The 16,782-nt window shown below is 43.4% G+C and overlaps 1 protein-coding gene across 1 annotated transcript in view; it reads right to left on the reverse strand.

Moving 5' to 3' along the window:
• Positions 1-16,782, reverse strand: part of LOC112114429 (tetraspanin-15-like) — a 201,036-nt gene that overhangs the window by 169,894 nt on the left and 14,360 nt on the right. Inside the window, exon 2 of the mRNA XM_026657379.2 lies at positions 4,829-5,014. Coding sequence (XP_026513164.2) covers positions 4,829-5,014 — 186 coding nt within the window. The remainder of the gene's footprint in view (positions 1-4,828; positions 5,015-16,782) is intronic.

Raw genomic sequence — 16,782 nt, forward strand, 5'->3', positions numbered from 1 at the left:
TCTCTGTACACAGAGAGCTGTTACCCTTCCCTTTATAGTTATGACACAAGCAGAAAAGCAATATAATCAAAAATTGATAAAGAAGTTTAGCTAAATATTTTAGCAAAAGTAACACAGAGCAGATAAAAAGATGCCTAAAAGGATTCTCCAATTTTGCCTTAAATACGCTTGTGTGCGCAATAATTTTAAAGATTTGTCAAAAATTTGAGAGTTGCCTCCTTTTGCAAGACATTTCAGCAGGATATTTTGATGTCACAAATAACTAGGCAGCATTAACTGAAATTGGCAATTCATATCAGTGAATGTAGTCTATGAATAATACATACATATTTGTTAGTACTTGAAATAACTGCTCTTCCTGCTTGCGCATTCATTATGATTTCTTGGTATTAGCTGAATACTTATCAGTATAATGTGAATAATCACATGTTCCATGCAACATGTCTTACATACATACATATTCACTTGCATAGTAGCTGCAAAGCAAGCTGGGAATACAGAAGCTACTGAAAAACTATGATAATCTTATAACATCAGAGGCAGTTATTGCCAGAGCAGCAAAGACAATGGTGATTTGTTTCCCTAGTTAAGGGAACATCGATATCAATTCAAGATGCAAGTGCACAGCAATCAAAAGCAATGCTACACTTAAATGCAAGTGACCATATGCTCATATTGGTGTTTAATTAAAATAATAATAAAAAACAAACAGGACTGGCAGCAGACATAGACTTGAATGTTGTTAATTTCACTATCCAAACAATTAATACTCTCTGCACCCACAGACACATACACACTAGCAAAAATCCTCGATGGAGCATCCCAGGTCATTGAACTGAAGAGATACTTACTGAGAAGGAATTGACGGTGGCTGAACAACTGCTGATGTGTAAACAGAGCTGTCATGAAGCCACATACACTTTGCTAGGTATGACCTCAGTAACAGGAAGCTTTGTCTGTGTAGAATCCAAATCCTAAGGAGCAGAAACTAGCTGGCATGGATTGACTTGAAATATTGGCTCAGTTTTTCTGCAGCATCGCTGAGTTGGGCCAAGGGCTATCTACCTACATAGGTACTTATGGAGCTCCCATTTCCAGAATATCTGAGCAGCTTCCATTTGTGCAGACACTGATGGAGACCCCAAGGAGCACAGAGTCCAGGGGTATGAGGCTGAGCAAGTACGAAGAAGCTGCTGACCTCACCCCTGCTGGGGGGGACTGGTCCCAGGAGAGGCAGCTAGGGAGGGGGCATAACTTAGGCAGCTGGGGATGAATCCATATCTCATAGCAGCCTACAAGACCCTAAAATCTACCCTTTCCAGCAGAACCCTACCTAAGGGAAGGTAGGCAGCAGCAACAACTACCTGCCCTTGTTCAGAGTAAACCCCCCAGGAGGTGCGAGGCGGCTTGCAGGCAGAGAAAAGTATTGGGTTCCATTTCCTCTGTAGTCTGCAGCCATGGGAGGGTGACGGGTGATTATACACTTGAGCAGGTCTGACATATCCTTCAGCAGAGGGCAGTGGCAAGATGTATTGTAGCCTACAGGTGAGGCAGTAATGCCATGAGCCTACGTGCCTCAAGGCCTGTAAAATAATAGCTTAACTAAACAAGGCAGAAGACCCCAAAGCCTTAGCATAAGCAGCTAGCCAGGAGTAACCCTAGATCAGTGGTCCCCAACGCGGTGCCTGCAGGCAACATGGCACCCGCCGGGGCATCTATGTGTGCCCACGTACTGGCCGGCGGACAAGCATCTGCTGAAATGCTGCCGAAAAGCGGCGTCATCAAGAGGCATCACCGCCGAAATGACGCTGAAAAGCGGCTTCACCAAGAGGCGTCGCCGCTGAAATGCCGCTGATTTTCGGCGGCATTTCAGTGGCGATGCCTCTTGACGTTGCCGCTTCTTGGCGGCATTTCGGCGGATGCTTGTCCGCCAGCCATGGTCCTCAGTGGCTCGTCGTCCGGCACCCGCCACCCGGAAGAGGTTGGGGACCACTGCCCTAAATCATAAGCTATCACAAGGTGCAACGAACACTGTGGACAGGTGCTAGTTATTCCAGCTTGGGATATTTTATGTTGGGAACTTCAGCAGATGTCTGACCACAAAGTGCCATTGGTAACTGACTGACGTATATACTAATGAGCTTGAGGTACCAGGCCTAGTAACCTATGGGAGAAGGGCACCTCCACGTTAGTAGGGTGAGGATATGCAAATAAGGAAAAGGGGAGAAACCCCTTACTGAATATGCATTAGGCATAGTGGCGTCATTGTAACACATTATAAAAGTTGTATCCTGGCCAGTGTGCCTTGGGAGATGCCAGGATAATGACCACTGGGGCATCGTTACAAATGGTGGCCTGTATGGGGATCTGAATTGCTATGGACTTCTGAGAAAATCAGATCCAGCTTCCCCGGCCATGGGGAGTGACACCCATTCTGAATCTGTGTGCTTCTGAGTTTATGATTCTAAACTACTGCCTCCAAATGAATGGAGTTAGTTCTTTAAAACCATGAGCCTCTACTGCCTGAGTTAGAGCCAGAGGTCCCAGATTCAAGCCCCACAAACAACCTGACAAAGGACATCATTACACATGCACCTGGCAGGAGGGAAGACACACAAAGATAATGTATTATTTTAGAGAGTGGGAAACGTGTGATGGCCACTGGGTAGATGATGGTTGGCTGACGGTAGAATGAACCCAGTGTCGGTGGGATGCCAGCTGGAGTGGAGGGAACTGGCTGCCCGTTATTCACTTTGGAAACAGCAGCTTCACTTCCTAGAGATGGGATGAATTACATCTTTTGAAATCAGGGCCCTTCCTCATGATTGAAGTACTGCAGCAGCAAAGACCCAGCTGTGGGAAAGTGGCCTTCAAACCTCCGAAGACCTAGGTGACTCACCTGGCTAGCTGCTTCAATGTCAGAGTTATCCGATAAACTCGGATCTGGGAGATACAACTCCCCAGAACCCCAGGTATCTATTCGATCCCCTGTCAACATGAGCAGAGTTGCACAGCAAGGGTCTTGCCCATGTTTCACTCCAGCCTTCCAGAGCAAAGATAGACAATGAAAATGTAGCAAGCCAAAAATGTCAGTTGAATGCAGTAAGTCAAGGCTCCAACAAAACCTTCAGAAAAAGGTTAAGAATCAAAGGGGAGGGCTCGGCTCCTCATATCCTACAGCTCTGAGTTGTTACAGAAAAGGGAATTCTCCTCTCCCCCTCCCCCATAAAAATTGCCTCACAAAAGGAACCAAAACTGTTTGTTCTTGGAACTGTTTGAACTACAATAAACCTAACAATGGGGAGTGTGCTAAACCAGAGATGGAATTGCAGCTTAAAAATAACTTTATATTTTAACCCAGGAGAAACCTAGCAACACTTTCCGCAGATGCTACTAGGCATTCAACCGTAGATAATAAGAGAATGCTTAGGTATCAGCTTTGCAATTAAATTATACCAGGCCGTTGCTACAGTGCTGCCTTCTCCGCAGAAGTTAAAATATCAAATAGTATTTCCATACAAATATACCATCTCAATACCACAAGATCAGGTACAAATATTAGCTAGGTGGCAGATGATATATGTGAAATTTATAGGGCATAGGTGGGAGAATGCCATAGGAAGGGGCTGAAGCTGTGGATGGAGCTGAGGACTGAAGCTTGCACATTAAATTGTAGCAAATTCATCGCTAGCTAGGACTTCATGGTTGTTGCTATGCAACACACCACGGCCACTTGGAATTTATAGCAGCAGCAGGGAGAGAACAATTTTCCAGTTCCAGAAGCACAGGCTCCTACTGCATAAGCTGATGGCGAATCTCCAGTGCCAGTTAGGGCTTTTCTGCTATGACGCATCTGAGAAGTTCTGGTTCTATCCAGCAAATGAGAGTGGTACACGCATTTGCACACACACTTGTGTGTCAGTTCACTGCAACGCGTTTAGGAAATGAAAAAGTAAAACTCTGTTAAGGGTGGGGAAAAAAGAATTCCAAGACTAGATAAAAGCATTTGTAGGAAAGGAAAAGGTAGTTTGGAAAGAACATGTGTGGGATTCCCCCTCTCCTCCCCACCTGTTTCTAATAAACTTTTCATTAAATGAATAGCTGCCACTGCCCTACGGGAAAGATTTTGACTTGAAAGGTTGTTCTCCAGCACGATGAATCTCCACAATCAAGAGTCACACATCATTCAGGTGTCATTGCTCCCATTTCTACCTGGATGCACTATGAACTGTTGATGCAATAGTATATAAATAACTGCCACAACATATGGGCTCAGTTTCCTACTCCAGCCCTTCAAGCTTACCCAGCTTCAAGTCAAAACACTATGTGCCATGCATCAAGCATTTATTGAGTGGTGCTACCATTTACTTCTTTGTGTTAATCAACGGAGAAACATTGAGTCCTATGAATCTGTGGCTGAAGGGCAAATACACACTTTGCTCAGACCAACAGCCATTAGGCCAGGCCATGAATTTTCAAAGACACATGGTCACCAATCAGTTGCCTCCTAGGAGTATTTTGAAAGGCCTCCATGATGTAAAACTAAGTTAATCATACAGCTTCAGTTAAATAGGTTCATTGGAAAGAAATTTTATGAATGAAATACTATACACTAGGTCAGCCTTTCTCTAGTCCACCTTCTCCAATAAAGAAGAATCCATGCCACAAGTAGAAGAGGGAAAACCCATTCAAGGTTTTTTTTTTAAAAAGCCTTCTCCAGTATAGGTTCAGGGAGATCCTGGAACGTTAAGTGTTTCATACCCTTCAGGTTGTAAAACATGGGACGACGACTCCACAGTGTAGAACAAGAAGGGTATAAAGCTCTTACCGTCTTCAGCAGTGTCCTGTTGTCTCTGAGGGACCCAACCATTCCAATAAAGGAAACAGCAAACATTGTGATGCCCAGCAGAAGGAGAACCACAGCTGGAGCTAGGAAGATCCCTTCCAAGGTTCTGTGTTTCTGTCTTTCCACTTCTGCATAGATGCCAATGCACAGGATCACCAAGCCGATTATCTGCAATAGAAATACATACATTACATCAGACTCAAGGGCTGCAATAAAACAGGGTTGCAATAAAACAAAACCAGTTCTTACATGGAGAGACAGAAGGGTGAGATGATTTGGAGCTAAACTCACCAGGGGCCAGGTCTGAGCTCACTTTCACCAGCGTACCATGAAGGGGGGGGGGAGGGAGTAGAAAAACTTGATTTTCCATGGTAGCCACCCAACACTGGGGATTGCAATCTCCATAGAATATCAGGGTTGGAAGGGACCTCAGGAGGCATCTAGTCCCACCCCCTGCTCAAAGCAGGACCAATCCCCAACTAAATCATCCATTGAAATGCTTTGGCTCTGCTGTGGGTACCATAGCAAAGTGAATTCAGCATTAGTGATATATCAAGGCTAACGCCATTGAAGTAAATGGAGTTCTATCTGGGTGGAAAGCAGCAAGATCAGAATGATCAGGCCTATAAACTTCTATTAAAAAGATCCGTCTCAGCTTGGACCCTCATAACCCAACCCGCAAACTCTGCATGTCTGAAATACAAACTCTGATCTGGCTTTTGCAAATAGCCGCTAGCTTTCTAGTGGGCCAAACAAACAAAAATACTCTAGATGTAAATGCATCCCAAACATTAGGTGCTTTGAAATGTGAACCCAAAGATTGCAGCTTCCGCCCCTCAATACCCGTGGAAAGTGAAACATCCTGTGACAGCCTGAATTAGAGAGGGGTGACAAGGTATGGAAAACCAGCAGAGGAGCCCGTGTTTTGTTCTCAATTGCTCATTGGGAGCTGATGCTCCATGCTAGCTTTTTGTTCTCCAGCTTAAGTCAGATATTGGAGCAGCACTTCTGAGTGAAAAGGTTCCTTATTGTTTCTACTGAAGTGACAAGGTATTATGTAAAGGATGGAACAGAAGGTGAATGGAAATGAAATTTACAAATTAGACAGCAAAGAGCAGTTAGCTATCTGAAGGCTGTAGCAGCTTGGTCTGCAGCAGTGACATTTTAATATCTGCTGTAACTCTCTGGACTCAAGAGCAAATACTTGCTGAGCACCCCCTAATGCCTCTGACTTCAACAGGAGCAGCAGGTGCTCAGGACCTTTGAAAATTATGCCATTAGTGCTCAACATGTTCACTTGCCATTTTACTCCGTTTGGATGTGATAAATTACTTTACTGTTCAGCATTTCACTGTCTTACCCTAATAAGCACAACTGCTGCTGGAAACAGCAGTTCTAGAGGTTGTGCTCTCCTTTCTAGTCAGTAGTGACACAACACCACAGCATGTATACAGCATGGACAGGATAATGGACTGGGAGTCAAGAGACATGGATTCTATTCCCAGACCTGACACTGACCAACGTGTCTTGGAGCAAGTTGCTTCTCTTATGTTACCAGCATACATAAAGAGGAGTTAGATAAAAACATAAAATACTCTTTCGAGCAGGTGCCATATAACACCATTTTATTCCTTAGAATCCAAAATCCTAACACACAAGAACCAAAACCAGAGAGAAACTGAAAGCAGGCTGCTCCATAAGACCAAGAGACACAACTCACCGCAATTTGCTCTAGCCTGGCTCTCTGCAGACTGACTGCACAAGACCCAGTCCCAGATCGCATGCTTCCCTACAGACCCTCCTAGCTTGCAAGCAGGACCAGGAAACCACTTACACTTAAAGTCATAAGTAATTTTAAGACATTTTTGAGTATCCTACAACTTTGCTTCTCTGTGCTTCCATTTCCTCTTCTAATCCCTTTGTCTGTCTTACCTGCTTAAATTCTAAGGTTTCTGGAGCATGGATTGTCTCCTGGAGTGTTGGTATAGCGACTGTCAGAAAAGGGGCCCTAAACTTGGTTGGGACCTCTAGGCACTGCTATAATACAAGCAAGCAATAACCACAACCGTCACCCACACTGTGCTATCATCTTTCAGATAGCCTTAAAAATCAAGGTCCTGCCCACTAGATCATTACAGGGAGCTCTGGCTGCTCAGCATTTCTAAAAAAAGAGGCCCTGGCCAGCCCAGGCATTCACACATTAAGGCTGCCAAAGCCAGTGTCCACTTCTGAAACTATTTTTTTTTTAACCTTAACCTCTCCAAACTTGTTCCACTGGCTATACAAGGGGGTAGCACTTGCATATCCCAAAGGGCTGTTGTGATGCTTAATTAAATGTTTCGTGTCCATAAAGAGCACTGAGATCTTCAGATGAAGACATGATATGAATGTGCTCATTACTAAAGATGCAGAATCTGAATATTCTCAGAATATAGCAAAGAATGATTAAGAGTCAAACATTATGTGTGTTCTCAAGTCTAGCTTCTGTTTCTCAGGGGGTTGTCTGTAATTCTTAGGAATCATTCTACAATATACACAGTTTATTAAAAGGATCTTGCATGATTCTCATAAGGGACACTTAAATTTGCCTACTAAACTTGACTTGCTTTGGTTTCCTATCAGTCAAAGATGCTTAGTGTCGAATATCCCTTATATACTAGTGCCAATCAGCAGCAATTCCACTTAAGACAGTGAAATTACACCAGTGTAAAGCTAGTTAAATGAGATCTGAATCAGACCTCATGTCTCTTTTTCTTAACCTGCTCCAAACGGGCAGTCTCTTAGTCTATCCACTAGAGAACAGGAAATAATACAAACAAGAGGCAGCATGATCCAGTGGATCAGATACTGAACAGAGTGTCAAATGAGCTGGATTCTGTTCCTGTCATGTGCTGCATGACCTTGAGGAAGTCATGTCTCCATGTGCCTCAGTTTCACTATTTATAAATTAAACTAACGATACTTAGTCACTACTCAAAAGTTCTTTGAGACCTATTGTTGTAAAGCCCTATGCAAAATCTTCCTATTAAGACAGTCTTCCCTCCTCGACTTCTTTGAGATGGCGCTAATTTAAAAAGAGAACACAACATTTCTACAAAACAAGGGAAGGCTTAAAGCTCTACATCTAAGAATAGGTTCTTGCACACATACTGATACAGATTAAGTTGATGGGTGACAATTTATCTTAGCTACTTGCATGCTTCAGATCGAAACTGGCAATTAGTTCTGAAGTGCTTCATGTTGTCAAATGCTGGTTTGCTCTATGCCCGTCAACTATGCAGCACCACGGCTCTGCAGAAATGGAAGGGGAAGAGAACTGATTACTTCTCAGCCAGCTTCCAGCTGACATCTGAAAAGGTTAGCAAGAAAACCCAAGGTGCATTCAGCCTTAACAACGCTTCATGCTTCCACAAGCACTGCAGGAAACAGTAGTTTCCAGCCCTTTCAGTTATGAGGGATTTGAAATCATGTAGTGTGCGAATTACCCAGTGACAGGCTGCAAGAATCAGGTGAATACGTGAGGAAGGAACATTCAAACTACTGTACCTGGGTTGATCGGGCCCACATGGTGCTCAGTGTTTGGGAGGGGGTGTGATAGCACTCCGGATTGGTGCCCATAAAAGAGCTCCCATGATGATATGGGAGGTGAAGGAGATAAAACACAATGGATGCCTTTGCAGTATTCCCCATGTATGCATTCATAACTTGTTTTCTTATAGGTGCTTTCAGAGCTAGGGAAAGATATAAGATGGACAGCCCAGGAGAGTTCAAATACAGGATGAGCAATGCAGAGCTGAGTTTTCCATCCTGTCCCATCAAATATTTCATCTTTGACCTGCTGGGGGAATTATTTCTAGAGCTACGGGGATAACACATGCTCCATGCCAATTCAACCTGTCTAATAAGCCTGCCAAAAAGAGGAATACTTAGCAACAGTATTTAATGATTCAGAAGAACCCCAATCTCCAAAGAAGAGAGAAACCCAGCTTCCCTGTCTGCCATAGACTCCTGTTCCCCTTGTGCCTCCACACTAGCAGGGTGTATTTCACCATCTTCTGTCAGGGGGGTAGGGAGAGGAGGAGGGGGGGGGAGGGGAGACAGGTGCTCGGGCTATTTAGGTTCAATTCCTGGCTCTGCCATGGGTTTCCTGTGTAGTCTTACGCAAATTCTCAGCTCCCCATGTGTAAAATCAGGATGAAACACTCTCCCACCTTCTCTCTGTAATCTATGGAGATTGCAAACTCTCCGAAGCAGGGTCTCTTACTAAGTGTATATACAGCATTTAGCATAATAAATCTTTAATCTCATTTGTGGCCTGTAGTTCCTACTGTCACACTACTGCTTGTGTGGCCCTCTGGAAAGGAAAACATTCCTTTTTTTATTGATACAAATTTCTTGGACACTAATCACCATAATATCAATATTACAATACAGAAATGCAATTTCATATTGCACAAGTGAAAACTGAGCTCTACCTTTGCATTAGCAAGTATTTTAGTGACATGACTTTGCCTTTCCAAGCTAGCTACACAGTTTCACTGCTTCTGTCCTAACCATTTCATTCAATTTCTCCAGCGTTTTCATCCTAATTTATGTTGATATGTCAATCCTTAACTTTCATGCATCTTCAATCCTCGCTCTTTTCTGGAGTTTTTTAAATTGTAGTAAGATTATTTCTGGAACATAATTAACGTCTGGTTTATGTCCATCAATCACTGTCTATCTTCAGGCTACTAATTTTTCATTTTTAAAAGGAAATTAAATCTATAGAGAAGTGAGGGTTTAACTCATGATACTTTTAGTTATTTAAAATTGAACTGGCAGAAATTATTCTGATAAAGTGCCATTAATCATCATTTTATCTTTAGATTCTAGTGGGCACTGGGGCCAGGTTTGGTATAAAGTTACTTTAAATCTTATCTGGCGTTCCAGACAATATACCAAGATTTGGGCAATCAAGGAAAAGACAAGTCCCTCCTTGATCAGTTTCTCTATTGTTCCTAATCTTTGTGCCACTATTTGAAGTTGATAAGCCCTGAACACTTCTTGTTTTTTAATTAATGAGTATGTCATAATGAATTATGAAACAGTTCAATGGCACCTGTGTGTATATAAGATTTTGAAGCTGGTTCAAGAGTTGGCTGCTCATGTGCTCTAGTAAGAAAATCTTGACTTCCATTAATTACTGAAAGCTTGTGAAACTGACAAAGCAGGACCAAAGGAAGTACACCCAATGTGCTACACTACCCATGAATATAAACCCAAGCGGGTGTTTGGCACATGGGCACCTGCATTTTGCATGCTTCTTTAAAAGTGACCCTTCTGGGACTAAGGTTAACATGGCATATCTGAAGCAGGGTTTGTTCTAGGCATATTCCAAAGTGTGGGGCGGATCAGGGGCCCTCACACTTAAAATATATATTTTTAGATGGTGCTAGCTTCATAAGAGCTGGGCAAAAAATTCTAGGTGAATTTCCCCCCCCCAAAATGCAGATTTGAGGCAACAGCTGTTTTGCGAATTCATGTCAATTTTGCCAAACTGTTTTGGTAACAAACCAAATACAAATAAATTTCCTTTTTTATTCAAAAGGTCTTTTCATTTAGAAATTGGCTTCAATTTTATTAAAAATAAAAAAATATTTTTAAAAAAGCTAAATATCAGAAATGTTTGATTACACACCAAACTAATTATTTATTTATTTTTGCAGTGCCAGTGAACCAAACAAAACCCAGCTATGTGCATAACTCTAACTGTAAGCAACCTGCCTCATAAGAACACAGAACCCCTCACTGACCTCCAGTGATGGACTACAGGGCTCTCAATATCTACCCACTCCCCCTTCTAAAGGTGACTCCCTGTAGTGGTGCTCACTCACCCTTAGAGGGCCCCCTTGCATCAGTGCGGGATGTTGCCACTATCTTCGGCTTCAGACCCTCATGCTGGCCGCCTGCCTCTGGCCCTGGATCTTCTGTGGCTCAGCCCAAGTCACCCAAGTTCAGACCCTTTCCAGGGTATCATGAACAAGTCCACCCAAAACGGAATAACTCTTCTGCCCGCTTGGGCTACTGAAGTCTTCTCTTCTCTGCTTACATCAAGGCAGGAAACAGGGTCAGTAAGACCACCTACACTGCGGCTGGCAGTGAATGTCCCAGTCCGGATAGACAGACTCACCCTAGGAGGGCTCAAGCTAGCACAGTTCAGTCTCTCAAGCCCACTTAACCCACTGGATCCAAGCTCCGGTGGCTAGCCTGTGTCTCCACTGGCACCGCCATGTCCTCATAGCCAGTTTTAGTATGTTAGCTGATCAGAGGCCATTTGTTAGAGTCTACTGAATCAAACAGAACTTGAGTTTGGCTGCAGCAGCCTGATGCTAACAGGTATTTAAGAGTGCATCCACTCAGCCTCTTCCTATCACCCCCACGCTGTGGAATGGGCTCCCACAGCACTAGCGGCTCTGGACCCACGCCCCAGCACAATGCAATGGGATGTAGTATCTACATAATGGTTCAAAATGTCATCATATCATAAAATACTCTCCTATCTCAGAGGAGGTATTGTGAGTCTTATTTGATATTGAAGTGCTTTGAGAGCCTGATGAAAGGCATGATGCCGGGGAGGAGAGCTATTACGGCTGGCAATAAACACATTCAGGTACAGATTTCTTTACATTGCCCAAATTAAAGAGAGACCTGCATCTCTCATGTGTACTATAAGAAACCGCAACATTTTATTCCAAGCACGACAACAGAGCAAAGGAATCAAAGTTGGCAAATATTGAACTAATACGCTTCGGAAAATCTTGAAGTGCTTCTTCCCATCAAACACCAGTTTAATTTCATTTTGTAAAAGGTCAGCCATTTGAACCAAGCAGCAGCAGACGCTCTCGGAGTGAAATACAGCCTTCTCCGTCTCTAGCTTTCTCCATGCGTGGACAGCGGTGCATCATCAGACACTTCCCATTTTAAACACTTCTGAGCCCTTTACTTACTTTTGTAGTGTTTTTCCTCCACAGTCAATTTAGATTGTGCCAATCAAATCTGCTCACTCTGCTTGAGTTTAATTTTAGTTCTGAGGAAAACAATTGTATTCAACACTTTGATGGCTAGTATGTCGTTGTCCCAGATCTGGTCCAGCTCCCCCTGCTGGACACTGCTGTGAAGGGCTCCAAAGGCTGAATCCTGCATACCCTTCTCTTGCTGGAGCTGTGTTAGTGGGGACCCTGTGGTCCAATTGCCTGGGTGCTGACATTAGTGCTGTCTCCTACAGGCCTCCCCCCAGCATGTTCCCCAGAATTCCATGGAAGTTGTGAGCCTTCTAGGTTACAGCTTACTCTTCAGAGGCATGTGGCCGTGAAAGTAAATAGACACGGTTAGCAAAAGGTTTCTAACTCAATGACTCTTTACTCAAAAGATAAAGCACAAGAGGAAACAGAACCCCTGAATGCAATGCCACTCACTGTACCTCACCTTTCCCTTGGGCATCAATCTGTGTTCAGGTAGCCATGGTTTCCTCCTCTTCCCCAAATCAGTCTTCCCTTAGCTTGAGTTGATGAAAGTAGCCAAAGACTCTGAGCAGAACAGCTCTTGCCCTGTTATAGCCTCCCAATCTCCTCTGTCATGTGAACTTCAGGTCAGCCTCAACAGATGAGCACAGACCCCTATTAGCTGACTCCATTGCCAGACAACCTCTCCCCTGCAAAACCAGTTCTGTTGGGTGGGAGCCAGCCTTTTGTCTAGAGTGCTTCTATTTGAATGAAAGACCATCAAGGTTAAACAACTCTCTCTTGTTAGCCCTGTGCCTCTCTCTACCCTTTGGAATTCCAGTCCAACATGGGCTCTCAAAAAAAAATTCAACAGCAGTAAAGTTATTTCCATGGAGTCATTTTAATCTAAATTACTTTATTAACTTTTTCAAAGATGCCTAAGAGATTAGAGCAGTTCCCTTACAGAATTCATACTGATTCTTATCCATGTCTTGACTAGCCTATTCTCAATTTCACTCAGTTTCCCCTATTTCCAAGGTGAGGCTCACCAATCTATCATTACGGAACTACAGATATGAAAAGTTCCAAGTCCCTGAACTGGGTTACATTGACATTAAGAGCCTGTCATATAGGCTTTCCCTCGGCTATATTGGTAGTTGTTACATAGGCAGGTGCTTGCGTGTGAGCTGAAAGGGAGGGAAGGTTACAAAACGGCAGCAGGCTAAAAACCAGAAAAATGATTGACGATGGATTTTGTTTCTCTGAAATAGAATACGCTTTTTGCAGATCAGTAGAGTTTTCTAGGCGATGTAAGCAAGGGTTTGTGGCTGTATAGGATCCAACGGCACTTTTTGGAAGAGTAGCGATGTTCAAGGTAACCCTAATACCCTGGCCAGATTCCCATTTGGATAATTATATATTGTCTGCCTAAAATCCCCTCTAGTTTGAATTGACCAGAGCAGTGGCTTTTCACCTTTTCCCTCCGGATCTTGGACAATGTATCTGAATTCAGGACAACTGTCCCAGGCATTTCAAACTGTACGTTCAACTACTATGAAGGGAAGAAAGCTTACAGAGGGGGGAAAAAGCAGAAATTCGGTGCACAATACAAGAGGAAAGCATGAAAATGTAGTAAACTGGCGATTTACAAAAATGTTACCATTATGTTTTCCCCCTACACAAACAGCAAATATATACTTTCAGTCCAGATAGAATAGTTTAGATTGAAGGAAAAACAACAACAAACAAAAGCAAAGTCTCCCAGAGAGAGCACGGTGTGCCACCCTGCAATGGCCTGTAACAATTCTGCCTCTAAAGAACTCTCTCTCTCTTTAGAAAGCGTAGTCCTTGACACGTATACCGGCAGTGCACAGCAAACAAAGGTATAACAGTAATAGACCCACATTCCTTGACAAGTCAAATCTTAACACATTTGCACACACAAGTACGATCACTGAATGCACAGGCACATGAGCCCATTTGATTTCACAAGTGTGTGTGAGTGTTTACAGGATTTGAGATCAGTTTCTTTTAAACCAAGCCAAGGCAGAATGTACTGAAAAAATTGATGGATCAGTTAAAAATTGATCCAATTTATTCAATGTTCCTTAAATCAGTAAAGATGCTTTCTGAAAAAATTACTTGGTTGCATTGCCATAGCAACAACTATTGAATGTCTTGGTAATACATATGTCTTTCCTGAGGAAATCAACAGTACTCAAAGTATAGGCAGCCATCACTGACATCAAACCAGGTGAAACTTGGTGGCAGCAGCTAACATGCTGAAGTTTTGAATTCCTTTGAACTCAAGCGGCAGGAAAAGTTTGCACAATCCACACTGCAAAGAAAATCTGCAGTTGACTCCCTGACTCTGGGTTCCATCACTGAGTTTTTTTCTGTGGGAATTTGATTAGTGCCAATGCTTTTGATTCACAGTGGCACACATATTCTCTGCCACCCACTTTTAATTACTTGGCTACACAGATAATAGAGTTTGCTGGTAAATCCTCTGTAATTACATAGTAATTTCCTAGCGATCTCCTTAATATAATACAAATGCAACAATCTTCAGCAGCCTGTAATTACTGTGGGCCCTGCGCTGCATCTGAGGGAACACAGGCAAGCCTGCATTTACCCTGTAATGAGACGGTAAGTACCCAGTTACTACATGGCAATAGCCATACAATTCAATGATCAACATTCACAAGGTTCAGTCAAGAGATAGCAACAGAGACTCTGCAAAGGAGGGGGGGGGGAAAAGAGGGACAGCTCTCATCATGTCAGACTAGAGGAACATTTGCAAGAGATGATGCAAGAACAGTGTGCACTGCCATTACCTGTGCAGTAACAGCCCCACAGATTTAAAGGCTTCAGCCTCCACTCTATCAATGTCTGTCACCCTTCTCCCATCTTAAATGTCTTTGGGATGTTACACTGCAACCAGGAGGTGGGACTGCAGCATGTGTAGACACACATGAGCTAGCTTTGATATAGCTCTCTTGAACAACAATAGCAGTGAAGCTGTGACAACACAGGCTAACCACCCAAGTGCATACCCAGGGTCCCAAGCAAACTGCCTGTGCTGTCATTGGTTTATTACCATTATTTGAGTTAACTAGATCAAAGCTAGCTTGGGTAGGTCTACACGTACTGCAGTCACACATCTGATTGCAGTGTAGACAGACCCTTTAACTTGCAAGGCAACAAGCACCCTCAATTCCTCATAACATACGATTAGATTTACTATGGGCCTGCTCCGAAGCCCACCGAATTCGATGGAAAGACTCCCATTGACTTCCAAGGTCTTTAGATCAGGCCCTAGAGCATGTCTGACATCAAGCCAGGACAAGGGCACTCAATACCTTGCAAGATTGGGCCTTAATTCCCTTTCAAAGAGACTCGTGTGTATCTGCTTTATTTCCCATCTACTCTGTTCATTTCAGATCAGGATATCCAGTTTGAATTGCTGGGTTTTTCATGTCAATACAAGTCATTGGGACCCACAGTCCCAAAGGCAAGAAATTCACTAAACAAGACTTAAATTGCTTGCTATTATTTTAGCATTTCAGAATTGCAATTAGATCTTGGAGGTGGAAAGTAGCAAAGACTAGAAGTTCTGACAGGTTGCACCATGTTGTGACATGTTTTTGCACATCACACTAGAATCTGCTGTGACAGAAAGTGCTAACAGCTTGATGTTGCATGAGCCATGATAAATTAAACTCTGGATTTTATAGACACTGACAGTTTAAAGCAGTGGTTCTCAAAGCCAGTATGCTGCTTGTTCAGGGAAAGCCCCTGTTGGGCCGGGCCAGTTTGTTTACTTGCCACGTCCACAGGTTCGGCCAATCGCGGCTCCCACTGGCCGCGGTTCGCCGCTCCAGGCCAATGGGGGCGGTGGGAAGTGGTGGCCAGCACATCCCTCAGCCCGCGCCGGTTCCTGCCGCCCCTATTGGCCTGGAGTGGCGAACCACAGCCAGTGGGAGCCGCGATCGGCCAAACCTGTGGATGCAGCAGGTAAACAAACTGGCCCGGCCCACCAGGGGCTTTCCCTGAACAAGCGGCGGACCAGCTTTGAGAACCACTGGTCTAAAGAACACTTTTCTCTAGGTTACAATGAGCCGCATGTCTCCTGAAACTTTTTCCACTGCTCTCTAAACTTGTTATTTGGGAGGACTGGGGGGAAATAAATTATATCCTTATGATACCTTGTCCGTAAATTTCTCCATACAATTGTTTGGAAAAACAACAGTTTTGTTCATATCCAATGCTCAGTAAAAGCAAAATGGATTATTTCCCCTTTTTTGTGAGCATGTGAAAAGGGTAGAAATGACTGTCACAGTGATGATGTAGGGAACTACATTGTGAAACTGCTCATGAGAAAATATATAGAACAAAAGAACCTCCACAACAGATTGGATCAGTGGACCATCTATTCTAGTAACTTGTCTTGGATGTCTGCCAGCATCAAATGCTTCAGAGAAAGTGTAAATTCCCCAAATAATCAGGTAATAACTAACCTATAGAGAAGTTTTTTTTCCTAATCTCAAGCAACAAGCAATAAGGTTTTTGTGCAAAAGCATGAAGGCTGATAGCCTTTATAATCTGTATTCTAGCTAGTGCAATTGTGAGTGATGGTCTTATTTTTCATAGAAAAATCCATCCTCTTTTTGACTCTTTGTAAGCTCTTTGCATCAATATCTCAAGGCAGCAAGCTCCAGAGGCTAATTCACACTCCCCCTGACACAGACTTTGGATGCAGGGACAGATTTTCAAAAGTGAGCCTCTTATTTGCACTCAAAATGTGATGCTTCAGAGGAAGAAATTGCCTTCCTCCCTCCTGTAGAAACTATTATGCATGCAGTCAGTTTTGCAATGCTTTCCTTGGACTGGAAAGGAAATTCCTACCTACCCCTTCCCATGCAGTTCTCCATTTACACCCCAGGGCATGAG

Source organism: Terrapene carolina, unplaced genomic scaffold (genome assembly GCF_002925995.2).
Source record: "Terrapene carolina triunguis isolate 2854851 unplaced genomic scaffold, T_m_triunguis-2.0 Scaffold53, whole genome shotgun sequence".
NCBI lineage: Eukaryota > Metazoa > Chordata > Testudines > Emydidae > Terrapene > Terrapene triunguis.